Raw genomic sequence first — 23,616 nt, 5'->3', positions numbered from 1 at the left:
ATTTTTCCTTTAAAATCCTATCCGGCAACAGGTGCATTTGTGTTTTATTTATTCCATCTTTATTCTTTTTACAAATAAAACAGCAAATAGATCAACACACCTTCCTCTTCCTATTTCCTCACAATAACAGCCCTGCAAGGTGGGTTGGCCGAGAGACAGTCACTGGCCCAAAGTCACCCAGCTAGGTTTCATGCCTAAGGTGGGACTAGAACTCGCTTGTTTCCCACTTTCTAGCCTGGTGCCTACCAAACTAGCTCTTTTAACTGTAGGCGGGGACACATCCCTCTTAACGTGTGTGTAAAAGTAGAAGCCAAAAGCAGCGCTCTCCTCTGAAATAAGCTGCAGCGAGAGAGATGGACTCAGCGGATACCGGACCACAACGGAACAGCTGTCTCGGAGGACACAAAGACACAACTAGCTCACACACAGAGGCAGTAAGCACTGTCTTAGGTCATTATCTTTACTTGCAGTGTGTGCAGGTTTAACTGCATTTGACGCAACGGTGCAGCAGAATTACTGCAGCAGTTCTTAGGAAAAAGGCAAGCTTACGTCAGCAAAATGCAGAGAGGCAACAGGTCACCTCTTCTACGAGTGGAAATTTGAAGTTATGGGAGCCCCTGTTAACCCAGAGTTGTCGTTATTTTCACCTGTGGCAACTTGAGAATGAGTGGGCTTCAATTCACGCTGGCTGGGGAATGCTGGGAGTTGAAGTCCACCCATCTTCAAGTTGTCAAAAGGGAAAAAAACAATATTAAAGCAATATTACTAAACCAATATTAATATTTTTATCTTGATGCACAACACAGAAGTGATAGCCTTGTTCCGTGGGACCATCCTTCGGATTGCAACGTAGACAAGTTGCAATGCAACTGGGCATCTAAATTCCGTAACTGGAAATATAGAATAAAATACATCGGTAGCATTAAGCTCTTAAGAGTTGATCAAAGCTATCCTGGGAGTAGCAAGCAGAGATTTGAGGATAGCAGTCAATGGGAAAACAGGTGCGGAACAAACTGTTCCTACAACAGTTCCGTAGCCAGATCAAGCTCGTTTACCTGGGAAGTAGATGCCTCCCTGTTTGGGGCAAAAATGTGAGCCAGGTGGATATTAGTGGGGTCCCTGGTGCACTCTGAGCTTGGTTGCTTCCTTGTGGTCGTTTCATTACCCAACTGGGTAACATCATTAATGCTAAAAGGGAGTGGAGGAGGACTATGGACTCCTTGGTGCTCTCTGAGCTGGGTGGTTTTCTTGCAGACGTTTCATGGCCCAACTAGATAACATCATCAGTTCCAGAGGGGGAGGGGGATTTGTGGTCTGTTTATATGTAAGTGTCTTGCCCTCTCGATGGTGGGAGTGCTCTTGATGGTTCCTTGCTTACTATGTAATTAAGGGTTTGCCTGAGTTGGTAGTTCCTCCTGCCAAGTCCCTATCAAGGGATTATGAAGGGAGCAAGCCCCCCTCCCTTCCAGCACTGATGACGTTACCTAGCTGGGTCATGAAACGTCTGCAAGAAAACCACCAAGCTCAGAGGGCACCAAGGACCCCACCGTCATCCTCCTCCTCCTCCTCCTCCTCCTCCTCACCAACCCCCCTCCCTTCTAGCACTGATGACGTTCCCTAGCTGGGTCATGAAACGTCTGCAAGAAAACCACCAAGCTCAGAGGGCACCAAGGATCGCACAAGAAAGCAACACTCGACCAACACTGACAGGGCAAACCACTTGTACACAAACAGAGTAAACCCCACTCCTTTCTGGCACTGAAGATGCTACCTAGTTGGGTCACGAAACATCTGCAAGAAAACCACCCAGCTCTGCGAACATCCAGGACTCCACATTTCTTCTTCTCCTTTCTCCTTCCTCCTCTTCCTCCTCCTCCTCTCCACAAACTCCACTGCCTTCTAGCACTGATGATGTTCCCTAGCTGGGTCACGAAACGTCTGCAAGAAAACCACCCAGCCCTGAGCTCCAAATGTTCTCCTTTATTCTCATTGTAAGCAAGGGCGAAACTTCATTAACAGTCTAAAGCCAAGCTGAATACAAGGGTCAGAGAGAGAGGGGGGGAGGGGGCTGACAGAAGGCTACTTGATGGAGAGCCGGGGATCTCTCCTACCCTCCCCAGCTCCAGAGGCGGCTGCAGGATTTAACCCCGCTTCAGTTCTTCTAGCCTGTCGGCCGCCCACTTCAGCTGCCGTTCAACCTCTTCCAGTTTCTCCACCTCTTGAGCCTAAAGGGAAAAAGCAACAGACGAGAAAAGAATTTAGTTAAAAGAGAAAAAGAGCGGAACCGTCCAGCATGGGTCCGATGTCAGTCTTCTCCATCGTGGAGGTCTTCCAGATTTGCGGACTTCAACTCCCACAATTGCCCTGCCAGGGTGACCTTGGCTGAGAAATTTGAGGCCGGCCCGCCATTTCCAAACGGAGGCAAGCGGTTTTTGGAGGGTGATGGGTATCGCAATCGACCTTCAAAGAAGAGAAGGTCAGAATAGCGGCAGAGTCCTCAGCGTACGACTCTTAACTGGGACCAGGGTTTCCGTTGTTAAGCAAAGATTGTTAAGCGAGCCGTGCCTGGGTTTATGGCCATATTTTTTTTTGCCATAGTTGTTAAGCAAATCACAGGGAGGAGGACAAAGAAGCTTGGACACTTAGCTCCAAAAGCAGGAGTGGCCAACCTTGGTGACTTTATGATTTGTGGACTTCAATTCCCAGAATTCCCCAGCCGGCGTAGCATACCATTAGCCAATCCTGGGGAATTCTGGGCGTTGAAGTCCACAAGTCTTAAAGTCGCCACGTTTGACCAACTCTGTCCTAAACGACCCCTATTTAGGAGAAAACGTTTAGAAGCCTAACTCTTTACTTCCTCCTGGATCTTCCCAGCTGTTTTTATTTTCCCGTTTTACTCCCCCTTCTCCTTCCTTAGTTTTTGAAAGCAGAAGCCACCAAAACGGGATGGAAGCCTTTTTAAAAATCAAATCAGCTGATAGGTGCTCAAAACAGGACCAACCTTCCTCTGCCTGGAGTGCTTTTCTTCCTCTTCCTCCTCCTCCTCTTCCTCCGGAGCGTGGTGCCTGCCCTTCAGATCCACTTCCTCCTTCCCACGTCTCTTCCTGAGCTCCAAGCCCACCGATGGATGGTGGTGGCCATGTCTCACCTTGTCGTGCTTCTCCTCCTCCTCCTCTGCTTCTTCCTTCCGTGGCTTCCAGCTTTTATGGAGGTGGGCCTTGGAGCTTGGAAGGCCCTTCTCCTCCTCTTCGAACTGGGCGGTCTCCTCATCGCTGGCCTTCTCCGCCACCCTCTTGGCCACAGCAGATCTTTCCTCCTCTTCCTCCCAGCTCTCATCACTGTGTCCTCCCTGGTGGTGTTTCTTCTGCTCCTCTTCTTCTGGGGGGTCATTCCTCTCTTGCTCACCCATCCTCAAGCGTCTCTTGCCCGCTTCCTCTCTCTCTTGGCCTTCTTCATCTCCCCAAAGCATCCCCTTCCTGATTTTGGGCTGCCTAGAACCTCTTTTCTTGACGTGGCCAAAATATTCCTTCGAGTGCCACGTCTCTGAGGCGGTCTTCTCCTCCTGCTCCTCCTCTACATCCCGTTCCTCCAGAGAGTCTTGAAGATCTTCCTTTTGGGAGACCTTGATTTTCTCCTTGGGGTTTTTAGTTTTCTCATCCTTCTTCATCACCTCCTCCTCCTCCTCCTCCTCTTTCTTTCCGCCAGCCCGCTCTTCCGTCTTCTCAGAGGCAGCTTCTTTCTGCTGAGCAAGCCCATCCTTCTTCTGGAGTTCTCCTTGTTGCTTTTCTTCCCCAGAATTGGGGTGGATTTCCTGGGCCAGGAGATGCTTCGCATTTTCTGGGAAAGGAATGGAAGACATGGAGCCAAAGCGAACGTAAAAAATAAGAGAGGCGGGGACAATTTCTCCCCTCGTGGCATCGCTCTGCTGAACACCTAATTCTCACAGCACTGTCCAACCTCTGTGTACCTTTGCCCGTGTGGCATGGCTGTAGTAGCATTATTTATCCTTACTGTTATCTCCTTTATTTCCCCCTCTTATTAGTGTCATTAATACGATGATGAAGATTATCTGTTGTTTTGCGTGTACACTCAGAGCTTCTGCACGGGAGACAAATTCCTTATGTGACTAATCACACTTGGACAAATAAAAGTATTCAACTGAAGTCAATACAAGTAGTCCTCAACTTACGACAAAGAACTTACGACAAAATTTCTGTTGCTACGTGAGACATTTGTTAAGCGAATTTTGCCCCATTTTACACCCTTTTTGCCACAGCTGTTGGGGGAATCATAGATAGACAGACAGACAGACAGACAGACAGACAGACAGACAGACAGATAGATGAGAGAAAGAGAAAGAGAGAGAGAGATGCTGACCTTGATGGGCAAGTTCCTCCAACTCCGTCAGAAGATGCTGATGGTGAAGCAGCGCAAGGACTCTCTCATCTGAAATGGAGCTCGGGTTAACACTCCCAAGAGTAACAAATGCATGGGTCCACACACAATGCAAGCAACTTACAGCATGCAATGTTGATGTACTGGAACATGGGAAAGAGCGTGGGAGACTGGACAAAAAAGGAGCTGACAAGCAGACGGACAGATAAGAGACAGCGTCGCTCTTAAGACTTGCAAGATTGACGCCTCGTGGGGTTAAACCAGAGAGGCCTCACGCCCAGAGGAACTAATTCTACTTTGTTGTAAATAGCAATAGCACTTAGACTTATATACAACTTCACGGTGCTTTACAGCCCTCTCTAAGCAGTTTACGGACTCGGCACATCGCCCACAACAATCTGGGTCTTCATTTTACTGACCTCGGAAGGACAGACGTCTGAGTCAACCTTGAACCGGTCAGGATCTAACTGCTCGCAGTGGGCAGAGCCAGCCTGCAATGCTGCATTCTAACCACTGGGCCACCAGGGCTCTTCTTCTCTAATGCTAGAGAATCTTGCAAGTGTGAAACAGTATTGTTTCCCCCCATCTCCTTTACCAACCAAGAAACTGGGGGGGGGGTCTCATCTGAACACTGGGGTTTGCGGGGGGGGGGAGGAGGAGGGGGAGGAGGACTGTGGGGTCCTTGTAGTTCTCTAAGCTTGGTGGTTTCTTTCACTTCCCAACTAGGTAACATCATCAGTGCTAGAGGGGAGTGGTGAAGGAGGAAGACCCCAATTCTCCACTTACCCTCCCTCAGGGTCTTCATGCATTCGCTGGTCACCGGCATTGGGCTGGATCTGGAAAGGGCATCTGCTAAGATTTCAGAGATGCATTTAACCACCTAGCCAGAAAACCCAGGAGAAGACCGGAAGTTAGTGGCGGAAGCTATTTTGAGAGTCTCTCTCTCCCCACACACCTCTCTCCCTCTCTCTGCTTCTGTCCACATCTGGCACACCTGGCACTTCTTCTCTCTTTCCTCACTTACGTAAAGTTCCTGGCGTTTCAAAAGCTCTGCAGCTGTTCCACAACCCAAACACCCCAACATCCCCGGAGAAACTTTGCCTGTTGCAGACCAGCCAAACCCTCCCAGCAAAGTTCATCTCTCCCAACTCCCATTATACAGGTAGTCCTCGACTTACAACAGTCTATTGGAGGAAGCTGGATTCGCTTGACAGCCCGACTCACTTAACAACTGCACTGGTTTGCTTAATAACTGGAGGCAAAAAAAGGTCGCAAAATCCAGCACAACCCACTTAAGGGCCTCCTGGCTTAGCCACAGAAATTCTGGCCTCAGTTGGCGTCATAAATCGAGGACTACCTGTGTATTCTTCGCTCTCCTTCCCTTCCCTTCCCTTTTACCGTTTCATCCTCCTTGGACAGCTGAGTAGGCACGGGAAGCGAAAATGCTGGGGGGGGGGGAAGAGAGAAAACATTATAGACTGCCAAATATTCAAACGTAGCTAAATTTCAGTAGGAAAACACAATGCTTGGTTAGCTTGCTAGGGTTTGCACTCGTGACTGGTCTGATATTAATCTGACTTTCCTTTCTATGACATGGGAATAAAAGAGCAGCAGGGGAACTGGTAGTTTTCTAATTTAGTCGATGTGGATAAAAGAACAGAACAGAATCAGAGTTGGAAGGGACCTTTGAGGTCATCTAGTCCAACCCCCTGCTCAGTCAGGAGACCCTATCCCATTTCAGACAAATGGCTGTCCAGTCTCTTCTTAAAAACTTCCAGTGTTGGAGCAGCAACAACTTCTGGAGGCAGGTTGTTCTCACTGTCAGGAAGTTTCTCCTTAGTTCTAGGTTGCTTCTCTCCTTGATGAGTTTCCATCCGTTGCTTCTTGTCCTGCCTTCCGGGGCTTTGGGGAATAGATTGACTCCCTCTTCTTTGGGGCAACCCCTCAAATATTGGAACACTGCTATCATGTCACCCCTAATCCTTCTCTTCATTAAACTGGACATACCCAGTTCCAGCAACCGTTCATCTTTTAGCCTCCAGCCCCCTGATCATCTTTGTTGCTCTTCTCTGCACCCTTTCCAGAGTCTCAACATCTTTCTTACATCGTGGTGACCAAAACTGGATGCCGTATTCCAAGTGTGGCCTTCCCAAGGCCTTATAAAGTGGTATTAGCACTTCATGTGATCTTGATTCTGTCCCTCTGTTACACGTGTAACCACCCTAGTCAATGGAAATAGCTTTTCATCGGAGAACGCAGGCAAAATTGCTTTCTCTGAAGTGCCCTCCTCTTAAAAGACAAAATAAAAAGCAGACTTGGAAGAGGCTTAATTTCCGAAAAGCTAATTGTGTCCGTGTTGCCCGGCATCACACCTCCAAACTCTCATCAGCCCTGATGGAGGGAAGCAGAGGTTTATGGTGTCCTCATCCTGTCCAGATGTGGCAGGAACGCAGTTTATTGAATGGCATCTGTTGAGTGAGAGAAGACAGCTGCTCAACTGGCACGCTTCAGTTGTTAAGCCAGGTACATCTTGTGCCGAATCGCTTCGCAAAAAGAGACAGTCCGTTTTTCTTTTGAGCTGTTGTAGACCGAGAGAACCAAAGCAGGTTCTTGTTTAAAGCCGGATGTTCCTCCGCTGTGGGAACTATCTTTCTCTGTCTCTACTTTGAGGTGCAAACCTCCCCTCCCCTCCTCTGTACGTCTTCCTTTATTCCTTCTTTCTTCCTTCCTCCCTTCCCTTCCCCATCCTGCTCCCTCTTCCCCCCTCTTCCCTTCCCTTCTCGTTTTATTTTCTGATCTCAATCCTTCCTGGGCTAAAAAGCCCGTAAGAAATGAGACCGATTGAAGCAGAGTTGCTCAACTGCGGCGACTTTTCAAGACCTGTGGACTTCAACTCCCAGAATTCCCCAGCCAGCCAGGCTATTCCACATGCAGGCTGAGGAATTCTGGGAGTTGAAGTCCACGGGTCTTAAAAGTTGCCAAGCTGGATTAAATCTTCCTCCTTCAAGAAAAGGCTTTCAGCTGTTTCATTTGGGGACATCCAGCTGCTGTTCAAGCAAACGTCGGCAGGGAGTAGGCAAAGCTCCAGTCAGAACAACAGTGAATATTTTTAAATTTTATTGTTTATTAAATCGATACACCGCCTCTCTCACTGTCCCATGCCTCTGGCCAGCTTATGACCCGATGTTAAATAATTCTGCCAACACCCGCCCCCCCCTTAATGTCCCCTTTGCAGATCCACTGTTGGTTTTTACAATAAGCCACGGTCAAGGAAGGGGTCCCTTCCAAGTCTTTTATTCTGTAATTCTGATTCCACTGATAACTAAAGGGTGGGGAGGCTGTTGCAAAGAAGGCTGTCATTCTGGGGTTAATAAATCTCTGGAGATTTTACCCCTACCTCCCCCCCCCCTCAAAAGCTTAGGAAGAGAGGGCTTTTTTCAGGTGTGCCAGTCTTACTTACTTACATAAGTCTTACATAATGCTAGAGACTGCACAACAACAGTACCCAAAAAAATAATAATAACCCAAAATGAAGTGAAAACATCAATCATGTACTGGAAGCAGCTGCCTCCCCATCCATTCCCCCTCCCCCAGCCCCAATTAATTCTGTTTCCTTCTAAAAACGTTGTGTTGCCGATTCCTACTCTTTACTGATTTGCATAAGATTGGAATTGGGTTTTTCCGTGCCCTCCTTCCTTTAGGAGCGCAGTCCCAGCCTGAATGAGTAAACTCAGGATCTCATCAGCACTTCAACTCCCAGAATCCCCCAACTGCCCAGTTTTGTTGAGGAATTCGGGGAGTTGAAATCCACACAGCTGAAAGCAGGCAGTCTCGGGACTCCTGGGAGCTTAAGTCCAGGCATGCTGGACTGATCCGTCTCCCATTACGACTAACCCAGGGGTAGGCAACCGTGGCTCTTTGATGACTCCTGGACTTCAACTCCCAGAATTCCTGTGCTGGCTCAGGAATTCTGGGAGTTGAAGTCCAGGAGTCATCAAAGAGCCACGGTTGCCTACCCCTGATTACTAACCGATAGACTGCATTGCCCAAGAAATCCATCATGCTTTTTGGCCAACTTTCAAACTACAAAATGCAGCTAGTCCGTGGCCAAACCCCAGGCAGCAAGCCCAATTCACACAATCCAAGCATTTCAGGAACAGAAAAGGGGAGGGCTCTGTGTGTGTGTGTTTTAAAAATTCCCTGCATAGGGGGTGGGGTGTGTGGAGAGAAAGGCAGGACTGGAGGCAACCTCCTTGGGATTGAAAACCCCCGCTCTCCAGGGTGCTGAAACACCACCCCCCCCAGTTGTAATCCCGTCCAAGTTCTGAAAGACCACAATTGGCGCAGCGCTGGCCCAAGACCGGCTCTGCCTTCCTCAGAACGAAATCCGGGTCTAAACCGGGAGTTGTTTTGGCGGAACGGGACCCCCCACCCCCACCCCTCAACCTCCATCCAACTACCAATATAACCGCTTGGTATTGTCAAGGCTCCGTATGGCATTTGAAAAAGGAGGCGAATTTGGGGAGTCACCAAAAAAGAGAAAATAAAAGGAACAGGAGTGGGGGGGGGGGCAGGGATTTTGGAAAAAAAAAATGGAAAGCATTTTTTTAAAAACAAAAAACAAAAACACAAGCGCAAGTGGGGAAGAGCGAGCAGCATTCGAGAAGAGTTTTGAGGATCTCTCTCGGCAGGAAGGTTTGAAGAGGCTGGTAGATGTGATAATCAACTTCTAGCTTCAAAGCTAGGATTTGCTATTTTTGTAGGAATGAAAGCAGCAAACGAGTCGGGGTAGCCTTCTCCTATCTCTTGTTTAAGTAGAGCGGACTCAAACTCCTATAAGCCCCAGCAGTACCTGGGCAGGTAAGAGAAGGCTCTTTTGAGCAGGGGGTTGGACTAGAAGACCTCCACGGTCCTTCCCAGCAATATAATTCTAAGACTTACAACCCCATAAATGGGAAGGTAACAGTTTGCACGGGGGGGGGGGGGAAGAGCTGAAATAAGGTATATTCTAACTCTAACCACCAACAGAAGATTTTCAAGAAGAGATTGGGACAACCAATTCTCTGAACTGGTCTAGGGTCTCCTGCTTGAGCAGGGGTTGGACTAGAAGACCTCCACGGTCCCTTCCCACTGTTATTCTGTTAGAATACATTCCCAAGTCGAGACTCTTCCTCCGAGGGCCCCCCCAAAAAAGGAAAAACATTAGATCTCATCAAAGGAAGACGGGGCATCTTCCCAAGAAGCCCTTTTTTTCTTGGTTTTGCTCCCTTCTGGCAAAACTCATGCCCTTCCTGGGGGGGAAGGAGTGGGGCAAATCAGCAGGAAAGACTTTGGGGAACATCGCTACAAAACCCGGAGTCCCCAGCCCACCCCAGGCGATTCTGCCAGGCTCCTTGGCTGATCTGCATGTTAAGTTGCAGAAGAAACACTCCGTGGGCTGCACCGAGGCTGCTTAAGTGCTTAATGGAGCAAGATCAGAAGGTGGGGGGGGAACTTCGGAGGGGACCTTCGGCTTGCTTCCCTCGGGGATGGAGAGCCGATGGAGAGCCGACGGGCTGGAAGGGAAGGTACGGAAACCACGCACGGGACTTACCTCGGCAGAGGAGAAAGAGCAGGAGAGCGACTCCCAGCGAAATCATAGCTCAAACCTTGAGCAAGCTTGCCTCTCTGTTCCTCTTGGACTGGTGTTTTTTTTGGGGGGGGGGAGGGAAGAGAAGAAAAACCACAGAAAAGACTACAAAAAAAGTGGGGGGTGAGAACCCCATGCAAAGCGAGGTCTGTTGCAGCAGCACCAGCCGGCCAACGTCCTTGGATGGGGGAGCCTGAAGGACTTATTTGCGTCTGGAGCTGAACCGAAGTCGCATCGGAGACTTTGGAAAAAGGGGCGGGGGGAATGCTAAGGAGGAGGCTGGGGAGGAAGTGATGTCACCAGCTCCTAACAGAAGGTCGAGGGGCTGGGGGGGGGAAAGGGTCTGCTTATCTGGGTGCTGAGACCCCCCATTTTTTTAAAAAAAAAAGTAAAATAAAAATAAAACCCTCCCTTTCCAGTGGTTGAAAGAGAATTCACGCACAAAGCAGGCTGTGTATGTCCGGCTGGAAAGAGGGGAGGGGGTCATTTTATGCAACCCTCGAAGTGTAAGGGAGGAGGGGAAGGAGGATTCGAAGCATGGGGGCTGGGGGAGGGGGGAAACGGGTTTTCAGAAGGAAGGCATCCCAAGCCTTGGCCGAGCGTCGGGAGCGCACAACATTGAAATAGGGTTAAGTTGCATTAAACCAGGGGGGGGGGTCTCCAAGCTTGGCAACTTTATAAGACTTGTGGATGTCAATTCCCAGAATTCCCCAGCCAGCACGGGGGGGGGGGGAGGAAATAGCATGGCTGGCTGGGGAATTCTGGGAGTTGAAGTCCCCAAGTCTTATAAAGTTACCAAACCTGGAAAACCCTGGTTTAATGCAACATTCTCTATTTGAACATCACGTGCCTAAGACGAGTGGGGGGAAAATGATCAACATACAAAGAACGGCTGTAGGACTTGGATTTGGCTAGTCTAAAGAAAAGAAGAAATAGAGGAGACATGATAGCAGTGTTCCAGTATTTGAGGGGCTGGCACAAAGAAGAGGGGGTCAAATTATTCTCCAAAACACCAGAAGACAAGACAAGGAACAATGGATGGAAACTAATCAAGGAGAGAAGCAACCTGGAATTGAGGAGAAACTTCCTAACAGTGAGGACAATTAACCAGTGGAACAGCTGGCCTCCAGAAAACGTGGGCACTCCATGACTGGAGGCTTTTAAGAAGAGACTGGACAGTCACTTGTCTGAAATGGTATAGGTTCTCCTGCTCGAGCAGTGGGCTAGACTAGAAGACCTCCAAGGTCCCTTCCAGCTCTATACTATTCTATTTCTATTCTATTCTAATTATGTCTATTCTATTCTACAATCTATTCTATTCTAATTATCTATTCTATTCTACAATCTGTCTATTCTATTCTATTCTACAATCTGTTCTATTCCATTCTAATTCTATTCTAATTATCTATTCTATTCTACAGTCCTATTCTATTCTATTCTATTCTATTCTATTCTATTCTATTCTATTCTATTCTATTCTATTCTATTCTATTCTATTCTATTCTATTCTAATTTCTAGTTCTAATTCTATTCAACTCAACTCTGAGGATGCAGACACAAAAATGCCCAGCCAGCTTTCATGCGTAAGGTGGGAATAGAACCGTCTCCTGGTGGCTGGCCCAGTCAACCACCTTTTGTACCTAACGTAGGGCTAGAACACAACAACTCCTAGTTTCTAGCCCAATCTCCCAGTTTCCCCTCCCGTAAAATTGTTCTACTCCCAAAGCCCACCTCGGAAGCAAGGCTACTCTTCATGTGAACTATCGTGCCCAGCCCCTCTACCCCGTGGCAGCTACACAGACCCGCAAGCATCCATGATGTCAGCTTTTTCCCCATCTGCTGGCCCAGTTATATTTGTAAGCTACAACTCCCCCCCTTTTTTTTTTTGCTCCAGACCAGCTTATTTGGAAGAGTAGTTTCCATGGCAGCCTGCTCCCCTCCCTTGACTTACTCTGGCTGGCTGCACCTGTTGATCTTCCTTTTGTAACAGGCCTTTGTTCTGAAGTCACATGTGGTGGGGGCCCCGCAGCGTACAAACTAGCTGTGGCGACACAGGACGGCAGCTGTCGGGCAGAGCTCACTCGAGAGAGACCGAGACCGCGCAACAACTGGAGTTGCAGGAGAACCGGGTGGCAAATCCTGCAGCAGCTGGTGGCTCCCCTCAAAAGGGGTCTCCATCCCAGCCCCGGGGGAGCGTGGGGGGAAACCCAGGGGGCTCGTCCCCAAACAGAGCGCCAGGGGCAAGGACAGCTCGGTTTTGAAGGGATGCAAATAAAACAAGACTTTTCGCTCAAGGCCACAACAAAAGCAGTGAAAAGATCACCCCAATTCTTATTTATTGACATATGTTATTCCTAGCCTTCTCCTTCCCGGTCCAGATAACCTGATGGGATTTGAGATGTGGGCTGTTTCCAAAGCGCCCGAATTTCAAGGGACCGGAAAGAGTACAGGAACGAACATTAGACGGGTGCAGAAGAAACTAGAGGCTGAAATAACCGTTCTGCTCCCCTACTCAGGGACCCCCCCGTCTCGAAAATAAACCCCAGACGGGAGAAAAGGGGTCTCCTCTACAGCCAGACGCCACCCAGAAGGGGAACTGCTCCGAAATGTAACGGCGCAAGTAAGCGCCTTTCTCCATGGGTGGCTTTTACGGAGGGAACCGATGCAACGCGCCACGTCAGAGCCCCCTCCAACGGCCAGGCAGAAGAAGCACTTCTGCTGTTCAGGAGGGGCTGCCCCACTTCGCAGCAGGATCCGGCCCCTAACGGAGGGTCCTCACTCGTTCTGAGTATTCCAGATGGGTTTCTTCCCTTTCCTGGACTGGTTGGGACCGATGTATTTTAACAGGTGGTGGCTGGGTTTGGTGATGACCTCGGCGCACATCAGAGGCTGCAGAACTGCCGGGATCTGAACGCTGCCGTCCTGGGCAAAGGAGAAGATGGGGTCACTGGGCAAAGGAGAAGATGGGGTCACCCGGTTCGCTCCCACAGAGTCGGCCTCCTCAGGGTGCCGTCGGCCAGGCAATGCCGGCTGGCGACCCCCAGGGGGAGAGCCTTCTCTGTGGGCGCGCTGACCCTCTGGAATGAATTGCCCCCGGAGCTGCGGACAGCCCCTGACCTTCGGTCCTTCCGCCGTGACCTGAAGACCTGGTTGTTCCAACAAGCGGGCCTGGACTGACTATGGGTTTTAATTGGTTTTTTACTGGGTTAAATTGTCTCGTAATTTTGCATTTATTGTTTAATTCTCTTTTAAACTTTTTACTTATTTTAATTTTTATTGTTGTGAGCCGCCCTGAGTCCTCAGGGAGAAGGGCGGCATATAAATTTAATAAAAGCAAAAGCAAAAAAAAAGATTATCCCCTGTGCATGTGGCAGTCTTTGACTTACCACTGCCACTGAAGCCACAATTTCCACTGCTAGGCAGGACAATTTTTTAAGTGAGTCACACTCAAATGTATCTTTTTTAGGTCATAGCTGTTAAGCGGATCACTGGGTCATTAAGCAAATCCAGCTTCCCTCAATGACTCTGCTTGTCCAAAGCCAGCCGGGACGGTTTGCAAATGGTGATTTTGTGACAGCCGTCAGAAATGCAAAATCTGGGTTATCAAGCAGCCACCATTTTGATCCATTTTGAACCAGGGAAATACTGCGCTGGTCGTGACTGGCCACAAGGTCACTTTCTGAGTACTGCTGCAACTTCAAACTGTTGCTAGAGGGATGTTGTTAAGTCGGGGACCATTTCTTCCTGTTTTATTTACAGTAAGGATATTCCTGAGAGCGAGGGTGACCTTGGCAAGGATTCAGCCTGGATTCTGACTTATTCCTGCAACTCAAAACTGGACCGGCAAGGGCCAAAGAAAACCAGAGTTCGTCAAGATGTATAGAAAGCTTTCCCCAAAAGCTGTTGCCTTCCCGGTGTGTTGGGACTACAACTCCCAGCCTTCCCCCAACCAGCTGGGCTATTTGCTCTGCACCCTGGGAGGAGGTCATCCAGATTGGACAAGGATAGAACCTGTGCATTGCTAATCTCCTCACTGTTTTATCACTACAGGGAGGAAGCTGCCATGTTTTCCCAAGCATGCTATCCTCCCTGGCTGGCCAGGAATTCTGGGAGTCGTAGTCCCAAAGGCACCCAGAGAGCGCTCCAGCTTGGGCAAGGCTGCCATATTCTATGAAGGCTACGCCAAGCAAACGCCCCCCTCGACAAACCTTGAGTTGGTTGGACTCCAGGATGGCAATGACCATCCGGGGAATTGCGCAGGCGGTTCCGTTAACCTGCGAAAGCACAAAAACGGCTCGTGAACGTTTGGCAACTGTAGACATGAAGCCCCCAGCCCCAAGATTGCCCAGAGGGAGAAAAGGCACCAGGTGGGTGCTTTCTCCCTTTTGCAGCCCCCCACCCTCTTTATTCTTGAGACATTGCCCCCCCCTCCAAACCCGGGTCTCCTTGGGACCGAGCTTACCGTATGTGCAAAGCTGAGCTGCTGTTTCTCATCGTAGTACAAGATGTTCAACCGCCGCGACTGGAAATCAGTGCAGTTAGAGAGGCTGGATATCTAGAGGGGGAGGGAAGAATGAAAAGAGGGCAAGGAACACGGTGGGAAAGAAAAAGTCCCACCACCCTCTTCTTTACATCTTCAGTTCCTTTCCCATCTACTTTTTCTGTAATGTTTTTTTCACATTCTCAATGTTTTGCATGGCTCTTTTATGAGGTTATAAAGCACCCAGAGTTGCTCGAGATATGGGGGGGGGCATATAAATTTAATAAATAAATAAAAGCGATGAAAAGAATCACACTGATGCAGCCATGACGTTGTACTGGCGTGGTCCAGGAAAGAGAGACAGGGGCTGTAGCCGTATAACCCAGAAGTGTTCATGAGGGGGTTTTAATGCTTGTTTCTCAGACTGGGATAATCAGAAGTGGGGAAGGGGCTATTTCTTTTGCAGATATCCTGGGACTTCCAGATGTTGTGGCTGCTCCAACCCTGGAGGTTTTTAAGAAGAGATTGGACAACCCTTTGTCTGAAATGGTTTCCTGCTTGAGCAGGGGGTTGGACTAGAAGACCTCCGAGGTCCCTTTCAACTCTGTTGTTCTCAGCTGGAGCTGCTTATAACCAAAATGGAAGAAAAAAAAAGAAAACGAGAATGGACAAAGAAAAAATCTGGGTCCAAAATGGGCTGGACTTAATTCAGCAGATGATTCCGGAGACGGTGAATTCTTTCCTTTCACACCTGGAGCAAGACAGGCGACTTTCCCCAGAGAAAATTCCCAAGCTGTAAAGGCTTGGCCACCAGCAATAATTCCAGCACGGACGCCAAACCAGTGGTGCCTCCAGGGGTAGGTCAATCAAACCTTTGGACCACCATCTTGATTTTTTATTTTCCCCACCAACCCTTAGTGCAACCCCCCCCTCCCCAAAGCCTAGGCCTTGCCACCCTCTCACCTCTCCATACTGGTTCCGGCCGGGCATCCAGGCCTCAATGTCGAATTTCCTGAAGGCAGACAGGCCCAGTTCGTGCGGGGGCATATCCAGAACTCTGCCACAAAGCGAGGCTGGTCAGAGCAAGCGCAGCAGCCCCAAAGGAACAGCTAAGCCCTGGAGCCCCTTTGGGTGGGCAAGCAGGAGCTGAGCCCCCCTCCCGCCGTCTTTATCCGCTTGGCTCCTTGGATGGGGAGGGTGGGGTTTACTGTGAACTCCTCCACAGTGTACGGGCAGTCCTCAACTTACAACCACAATGGGACCCCAAATTTTCTGTTGCTAAACAGGACAGCTGTTCCACTGAGCTTGGCCCCATTTTACGACCTTTCTCGCTCCACCAGTGAAGTGAAACACTGCAGTTATGTCAGTAAACCGGCTGTTTGACTTTGCTTTCCGAAGGATGCAAAAGGGGATCGTGTGACCCCGAGGACACTTCAGCCGCCCTAAAGAAGGGGCTCGGACAGATCCTGTGTCAGCTGCAAGCCCACCACGTCTCCTTACTTGTAGTGCAGTCCCAGCTCCAGGAAAATCTCCTTCTGGAGGGCAAGGAATTCCTCCATCAAGGCGCTGCTTTCGAAACCCGTCTCATTGGCGGTGACCCCAAACATTTCCACCTGGGTGAATGCAGGAAGGAGAAAAGGGTGACCTCCCAGAATCCCCCATCCATCCATCCATCCATCAAGATGGGTGGACCTCAACTCCCAGAATTCCCTAGACAGCGTGCTTTAAGGTATCTAATTCCAACTCGCAGAATCCCCCAGGGAGCGTGCTTTAAGATGGGTGGACCTCAACTCCCAGAATTGTATGTAAGGGTGTAGTAGGTCTATACGTGTGTTGTATATAGCATGTTTAAATGGGTGTGATGTACGTGTACACTTTGAGAGCCAGCAACTAAATTTCATTTTTAATGTGTGCTATTGTGCCCACAGTAAAAAATGACAATAAAGGTCATCCATCCATCCATCTATCTTCTATCTGCCGAGCGTCACCTTGTTGAACTGGTGCACTCGATAGAGACCCCATGGTTCCTTGCCGGTTTGAGTTTCTGCTCGGTAGCAGGTGCTGGAACAGACTATCCTGGCCAAGACAAAAAGAGGATTAATCACGCTGGTGGGGGCATATCAGGCCTTCCCACCCGCTCCATAAAAATATGTTGGAAGTTAGTTTTTTTAAAAAAAACCCCAACCCTCTGGAAAATCTAGGGAGCTAAAAGGGCAATTCTGAAGGTGCGAATGCAGAGAAAAGCACAACACGGACTGACCTGACGGGCGTATCCTTCAGAGCCACAGCGTGGTCTGCAAAATAACCTGGAGAAGACAAAAAGAGAAAGAAAGAAAAAATGGGAGCGACAAAATCTTTGTGGCTCAGAATCGAAGAGTGGAATGTTCACAGGTTTCTTAATTAAAGAAATCCCATTTTTTTTGTCCTTGGTCTTTGTCAAGTTGGGGGCTTCCTTGCAGATGTTTCATGACCCAACTAGGGAACATCATCAGTGCCAGAAGATGAGCAATCAAATAATCAAACTGTAAACTCAAGGAACCATCAAGAACATTCCCACTGACACTGATAGAGTCAGTTGTTTGTACATAAACAGAGAGCAAACCCTTCTAGCACTGATGATGTTACCTAATTAGGTCATGGAAACGTCTGCAAGAAAACCACCAAGCTTAGAGAGCACCAAGGACCCCACCGTCCTCCTCCTCCTCCCCGTTTCTAGCATTGATGATGCTACCTAGTTGGGTCATGAAACATCTGCAAAAAAAACCCTCCAAGCTCAGAGACCACCAAGAATCCCCTCCTCCTCTCCACAAAACCCCCTCCCTTCCAAGACTGATGACGTTACCTAGTTGGGTAATGAAACATCTGCAAAGAAAACACCAAGATCAAAACCCCAAAGTTTTCATTGTCCTCCCTCCTCTTCCTCTCCGCCACCCTGCCCCCTTCTAGCGCTGATGACGTTACCTCGTTGGGTCATGAAAAGTCTGCAAGGAAGCAACCAAGCTCAGAGAGCACCAAGGACCCCACTGTCCTCCTCCTAGCCCCTCCTTCTCCTCCACTCCATATAACCCTCTCCTTCAAGCACTGACGTGGCCCCCAAATTCATCCTTGACCACAGGCCAAAAGACTTCCCTATTTTAACCATACCTGCAATGCCAACCTCGGATGTTCCCGCCAAGTTCAGATCCTCAAACCGGGAAGGGTCTATGCTATACACCAGGGAGGAGTGGACTTCAGGTAATATGCCACAGCCTTCCTGATAAACAGAAGACACTGACAATGTTACCTAGTTGGGTCATGAGATGTCTACAAGAAAACCGCCAAGTTCAGAGAGCACCAAGGACCCCACAGTCGTCCTCCTCTTCCCCACAAACCCCAAACCTCTTCTAGAACTGATGATGTTCCCTAGTTGGGTAATATAACATCTGCAAGAAAACAACCAAGCTGAGAGAGGAACAAGGACCCCTCAGAAGCTAAAAAAACCTATTCAGCTCCATGGGCACCTTCAGTAGCCAAAATCTCATGGAACAGAACGAACGGAGGGATACTCACAAACACGGCTCCTTTAAGCAAGTCTGGGACGGTCATGGGAATGAAACCCTTAAGGGAAAAGAAAAGGACATGAAGAACTGCAGGAATCCCTCGTGTCCCAGTGCCTATAAGCCCCCCTCCCCCCATTTTTGGTTTGCTTTTGAACCTTAATGCAAAGAAGAAGGGGAAAAAAGCATTATGGGGTGTTTTCCCATCACTCTGAATTTTTTGCAGAGACTCTGGGGTACGACCAACACAAGAGCACGGCTGGCTGGGGAATTCTGGGAGCTGTAAGTCCATCACACCTGTCAGAGATGCCAAGTTTGAAAAAACACTGCTCGAGAATTCAATACCTTTTTGATCAGCTTGGAGAAAGTGAACTGGATCAGGGCTCGCTCGAGCAGAGCACCTGCCCCACGGAGGTAGTATGATCGTAAACCGGAAATATGTGCCAAGCGTCTACGGAGAAGAAAAGGTAGAAAAAAAATTGTTCGAGCTACTCCTAAGGGTGCAGCCCAATTCACTTGCAAAGTTCCCTTATCTTTTTGGATAATATTTAAACCGAGCCACCCGTTTGTCTCTTTAGGTGCCAAGCATTGGAAACCGTCACATCCTTGCAACTAAAGTTGGTCGTGTTCTGCCTCAGCTGCCTTTGAACACGGACTGTGCAGAATTTCTGGCAAACGACCTCGCCAAATACTGACGTAAATCCGAAGGATTTTGGCAGCCCCTTTCACGAAAACCAATTTTATTAGGTTGGGTTCAAAATTCTGATGAGCTACAGCTTGCCAAAGATTCTGCCTTTTAATAAAATATGTTAGGCACAAAAGCTACCAGATTGCTGATTTTTTTATTTTTTTTTACCACCACACTCCCAACTCTCTCTCCTACAAGGTGCAATAACTGAACTGGCATATTGCATTCTCTGCTTGTTTTATTAAATGGTCGTTAAATGAACGCTACCCGTTTTTCAGCCTGATTAAGAAGAAATTCAATTCCACTTGTCCTGTTCTCTGGTTTCTGTTTAGCAGACTAGCTGGAACATATTGGAGTGAAATGAGTTTTAACCCCACATTTGGAATACAGAAGTTTTTCATACTAACCTTTGCCTTATAATGTCCAGCTTTTCTCCAATTTCTAGGTGTCCTTTGACCTTGAAATCAAATTCTGTTTCCAAAACAAAGCAAAGAAGCAAAAGGCATTATTCTTTAAAGTACTGCAGTGTCGCATTGACTGAATTCTACCTCAATGGTAGCCCAGGCTATTGTGCTCTCACCTGGTTTTTCGCCAATAATCTCCACTATCCTGGGTTTGTTCTCGTCTCCAAATTGCTACGGGGAGAAAAGAGAAGAGGTGAAGACACAGCATCAAATATTATTTCTGTCCAACTCAAGGTGAAAAACTCCAGGCCTAAGCTAAGTGCATCCAAAGCCACTATTTTATAGTAAAGGTTCAGGGAATTTGGACTGCCTCACTCATAGGAGCTTATAGAAAGAGTGATAGAAGCTGGGGGTGGAGTTAAAAGGGAAATCAGCCTAGAATCCCTATATAGTCACAAATGAACAAAGTCCAACAATCCCACCCCTCGAATTCCGTGGACTCTTTTATGACTTCAAGCAGGTGCTACTGTTATTTGAGGAGATTCCTGTGTGCAGGTAGGCCTTGACTTATAACCACAATTTAAGCCCAAAATTTCTGTTGCGGAGATAGCTGTTAAGTGAGTTTTGCCCCATTTTGCGACCTTTCCTGCCACAGTTGTTAAGTGAATCACTGCAGTTGTTAAAATTAATAACACAGTTGTTAAGCGAATCTGGCTTCCCCCGTTGACTTTGCTTGTCCGAAGGTCGCAAAAGGGGATCACGTGACCCCCCCCCCCAAGGACACCGCAACCGTCATAAATAGGAACCAGTTGCCAAGCACCCAATCATGTGACCATGGAGATGCAGTAATGGCACGAAAGTATGAAAAATGGCCGTTAAGTCACTTTTTTCCAGTGCCATTGTAACTGTGGTTACTAAACAAATGGTTTAAGTCAACGCCTACTGTATTGGCTTTTTAGCAATGTCAGTTTATTTGGACCTGATCTCCCGTGCCGGACGGAGCCCTAGACACACCAACATTTACTTCTCCATTTCATGCTCTTTACCACATCAGGGTGAATCTTGTTGGGCAGCTTTAGGCCATCCAGGTAGTATTTTTCTTGCAACTCGATCTCCTCCTGGCGCAAGGCATGAAGGCGATAACGGATTTCCATCCCCTCTTTCACCAAGGCCTGGTAAACAGGCAGCTGGTGGGAGAGAGAAAAAGGGGGAAAGATGCTGAAGAATTCACAGAAGAAAGAAGCAAATATTCTCCATTTTTATTGTTTCATTTCCCCCCCCACCACCACCACTTGTTTCTAATTTTTTAAAATCTATCACCGCCCAGAATCATTGGGAGGGGAGGGGAGGGGAAGGGAGGGGAGGGGAGGAGAGGGAAAAAAAGGAAAAGCAAACTTCCTTACCGTCTGTAAAGTACTCTCATCATGGCTTTGCTACAAAGAAAAACAACAACAGTGGACGGTTATTCATAAAACAAACCAATGTAATGATTGTGAATAATTAACTATCAGCCAAGGATATAAAGCTATTTTTGTCAATTCTACAACTACGAAAAGCAACCAATTAATTTCTCTTCTCTGAAGAGAAATGCCCAGACATAGGAGGGTATTAATTCGTTAACATATTTTCCTATAATAAATTCAGGGATTATTCCAGTGTGATCGCAATCACAGGCACTCACCGTAAAATTGTATGCTTCTGTCCCCACTCTGCTTTTCTCTATGGTGAGTTTTGCAATCTCCTCTTGAACCTGATTGAGTCTCTCCCAAACAGTAACCTGGTTGGTTAGGATACAGGAAGAAAGAAAACTGCAAAGGTTAAACCACATTAGTCAAAAGGACAGATCGCGGTATGAATAGATAGTCCTCAACTTACGACCACAATTGAGCCCAAAATTTATGTTGCTAAGTGAGAAATTTGTTAAGTGTGTTTTGCACTATTCTACCACCACAGTCATTAAGAGAATCACTGCAGTTGTTAAGTTAGGAACAGGGTTGTTAACTGAATCTGGCTTCCCAACTGACTTTGTCAGAAGGTCACAAAACGGGATCACGTGACCCCAGGACACTGCGACCGTTGTAAATATGAGTCAGTTGCCAAGCATCTGGATATTGATTACATGACCAGGGGATGCTGCAATGGTCCTAAGTGTGAAAAACGGTTGTAAGTCACTTTATTCAGTGCTGTTGTGAGTTTGAATGGTCACTAAATGAATGGTTGTTAAGGACTACCTGAAGCCTCTTTCACCATACCACAATTTTGCTACATCAGAAGCCACGAGAGGTTAAATCTGTAGCATGTAACTAAATTTACATGTAAGAAGTGAATGAGCAAACTCATTTTTAAACCTTCAGACTTTTTTTTAAATCACTTAAAAATGCTTCCTGGTAGGACTCAAGTGCTTTTAATTCAAGGCTTGAGGGGCTAGAGCAGGGGTAGGCAACCTCGGCTCTTTTATGACTCGTGGACTTCAACTTCCAGAATTCCTGAGCCAGCATGGCTCAGCTTGGAAACCTCTGTCTTTCCCCTCAGTGTAGCTGACTCAGGAATTCTGGGAGTTGAAGTCCATGAGTCATAAAAGAGCCGAGGTTGCCTACCCCTGGGCTAGAGGGAGGATGGGAGGATTTAACAAATATGAATGGAATTAATGGAAAAATAGGTTGACCTGTTAAATTCTAGGTCACTTGAGGATGGCATATAATCAAGTCAGTTCAATCTGTGCAGACGTTAATGAAGGTGAAGGGAAACTTAAGAAGAGGACAACCAGCAGCCAGATGGAAGAACTCAGAGAAAGAGGCAAAGGGGGTCTCTTGGAAGTCCTGGAGTCAAGGTTGGGTACAGATCATCCAGGAGAAGACAGAGCCAACATTGGCTTAATGGCATGGAATTAATCACATCTCCTGTTTGATGAACTCTACGTGGCTTAGCATCCCAAGCTCTTTGATTGCTCCAGGGTTCAAAATAACAGAGGTCACCTATATACTAATGTCTTTCAAGCTCAGCAACTTTAAGATGTGTGGACCCCATGCTGGCTGCGGTATTCTGGGAGTTAAAATCCACCTGTCTTAAAACAGGCTGGCTGGGGAATTCTGGGAACTGCAAAAGAGACATTTTAATGCCTGCAGGCTAGGGAAATCTAAGAACTAAAATCCAGACATTTTAATGCATGCTGGCGTGGAGTTCCATGGAACTGAAACCCAAACATTTAATGCCTGCCGGCTGGGGAATTCTGGGAACTGAAATCCAGACATTTTGATGCAAGCCGGCTGGAGAACTCTGGGAACGGAAGTCCAGACATTTTAACGCCTGCTGGCTGGGGAACTCTGGGAGTTGGAGTCCACCCATCCTAAAGCGGCAGAGGCTGAAATACACCAATCTATACCGGCAAAGGCGGGCGAGAGAGAGAGAGGGGACACCGGGCTCCGTTTTAAGCCACCCGTCAGAGGCCAGGCACCCGAAGCCGGGGAGATGCCAGCGCCCGCCCTCCCCTCCCCCTTCGGCCAGCCCGCTCCGCTTACAAGCTGGCGCAGGTCCGGCGCCTTGAGAGGCCCTTTGCGCGCCTCCAGCTCCCGCTCGGCCTCGCTCATCCGCGCGCTCAGCCCCGCCATGTCCAGCCGCGGCCATGAGGCCCAGCCCTCCCGCGCGTGCTCGTACAGGCGGCTGCGGGCGCCGCTGGAGCCGGCCCGGCGAGGCGGCGGTCGGAGGAGCAGCGGCTGCTGCCAAAGCCGAGCCACGCCGCGACACAGCCGCAGCGGCGCCGCCATGACAGCCGGTCACATGACGCGACGCAGCCGCGTCGACCCGGACGTCCCCCGGCCAGCCAATCCGAAGCGCCGGCTGAGCTGCTGTGGTCACCGTAGCAACGGAAGGCTATTTAAGGCGGCCTGCGAGAGCTCCGGAACGCAGTTTGCGCATGCTCTGTGGGCTCTGTGGTGGGTTTCTGGACGTTTCGTGACCCAGCTAGGCAATAGCATCCGTGACGGTGGGGCAGCAAACCTCATTCTGCCTGGCACCAGTGATGCCGCCTAGTTGGGTCACGAAATGTCCGCAAGAAGGCCACCAGGCTCAGCACCAGAGCTCTACAATTATGAAGTGTTGGAGGGATACCGGGGAGACCCAGAATTGGGTTCCCTTGTGGCCACAAAATCTCCCTGTCTGAATTTGAACCCGTCCCTCTCTCCGCCCAACCGTCACAGGGGTGTTGTGGGCTGATGCATGGATGCATGGATACCCAGACAAGGATATAGAATCTATTATACATTATACATTATGTATTACATTACATTATAGATAGGATACAGATGGATGAGTAGATAGATGGACAGGAGATGGATAGATGGGTGGATGGACAGATAGGATATGGACAGATATATAGATAGATGGATGAATAAATAGAAGGATAGGATATAGATGGACAGATACATGGACAGAGGATATGGATGGATGGATAGACGGATAGGATATGGACAGACATATAAATAGGA

At 48.4% G+C, this 23,616-nt stretch overlaps 1 protein-coding gene across 5 annotated transcripts; it reads right to left on the bottom strand.

Annotated features, from left to right (window-relative positions):
* Nucleotides 1-32: 32 nt before the first annotated feature.
* On the bottom strand, nucleotides 33-22,897 carry SARS2 (seryl-tRNA synthetase 2, mitochondrial). Of its 5 annotated transcripts, XM_081334244.1 has the most exons (19): nucleotides 22,651-22,897; nucleotides 20,814-20,909; nucleotides 20,536-20,565; nucleotides 20,179-20,319; nucleotides 19,309-19,363; nucleotides 19,136-19,199; nucleotides 18,386-18,491; nucleotides 18,054-18,101; nucleotides 17,649-17,757; nucleotides 16,765-16,810; nucleotides 16,493-16,580; nucleotides 16,005-16,117; nucleotides 15,468-15,561; nucleotides 14,487-14,579; nucleotides 14,233-14,298; nucleotides 12,804-12,946; nucleotides 5,794-5,840; nucleotides 5,182-5,275; nucleotides 4,384-4,446 (listed from the first exon to the last, which is right to left on the bottom strand). In XM_081334244.1, exons 1-17 carry the CDS (start codon nucleotides 22,894-22,896, stop codon nucleotides 5,798-5,800), a joined length of 1,581 nt encoding a protein of 526 aa, XP_081190370.1. In that variant the 5' UTR covers nucleotide 22,897; the 3' UTR covers nucleotides 4,384-4,446; nucleotides 5,182-5,275; nucleotides 5,794-5,797. The 5 variants fall into 5 exon arrangements, with proteins under 5 accessions (XP_081190372.1, XP_081190374.1, XP_081190373.1 ...); XM_081334247.1 differs by lacking the exon at nucleotides 12,804-12,946 and having other exon boundaries at nucleotides 4,378-4,446; XM_081334245.1 differs by lacking the exons at nucleotides 4,384-4,446; nucleotides 5,182-5,275; nucleotides 5,794-5,840 and having other exon boundaries at nucleotides 12,339-12,946.
* Nucleotides 22,898-23,616: the final 719 nt, after the last annotated feature.

Source organism: Vipera berus (assembly GCF_964194415.1).
Source record: "Vipera berus genome assembly, chromosome: 9".
In the NCBI taxonomy this organism is placed as follows: domain Eukaryota; kingdom Metazoa; phylum Chordata; class Lepidosauria; order Squamata; family Viperidae; genus Vipera; species Vipera berus.
This window is presented reverse-complemented; position numbering and strand designations above follow the sequence as displayed.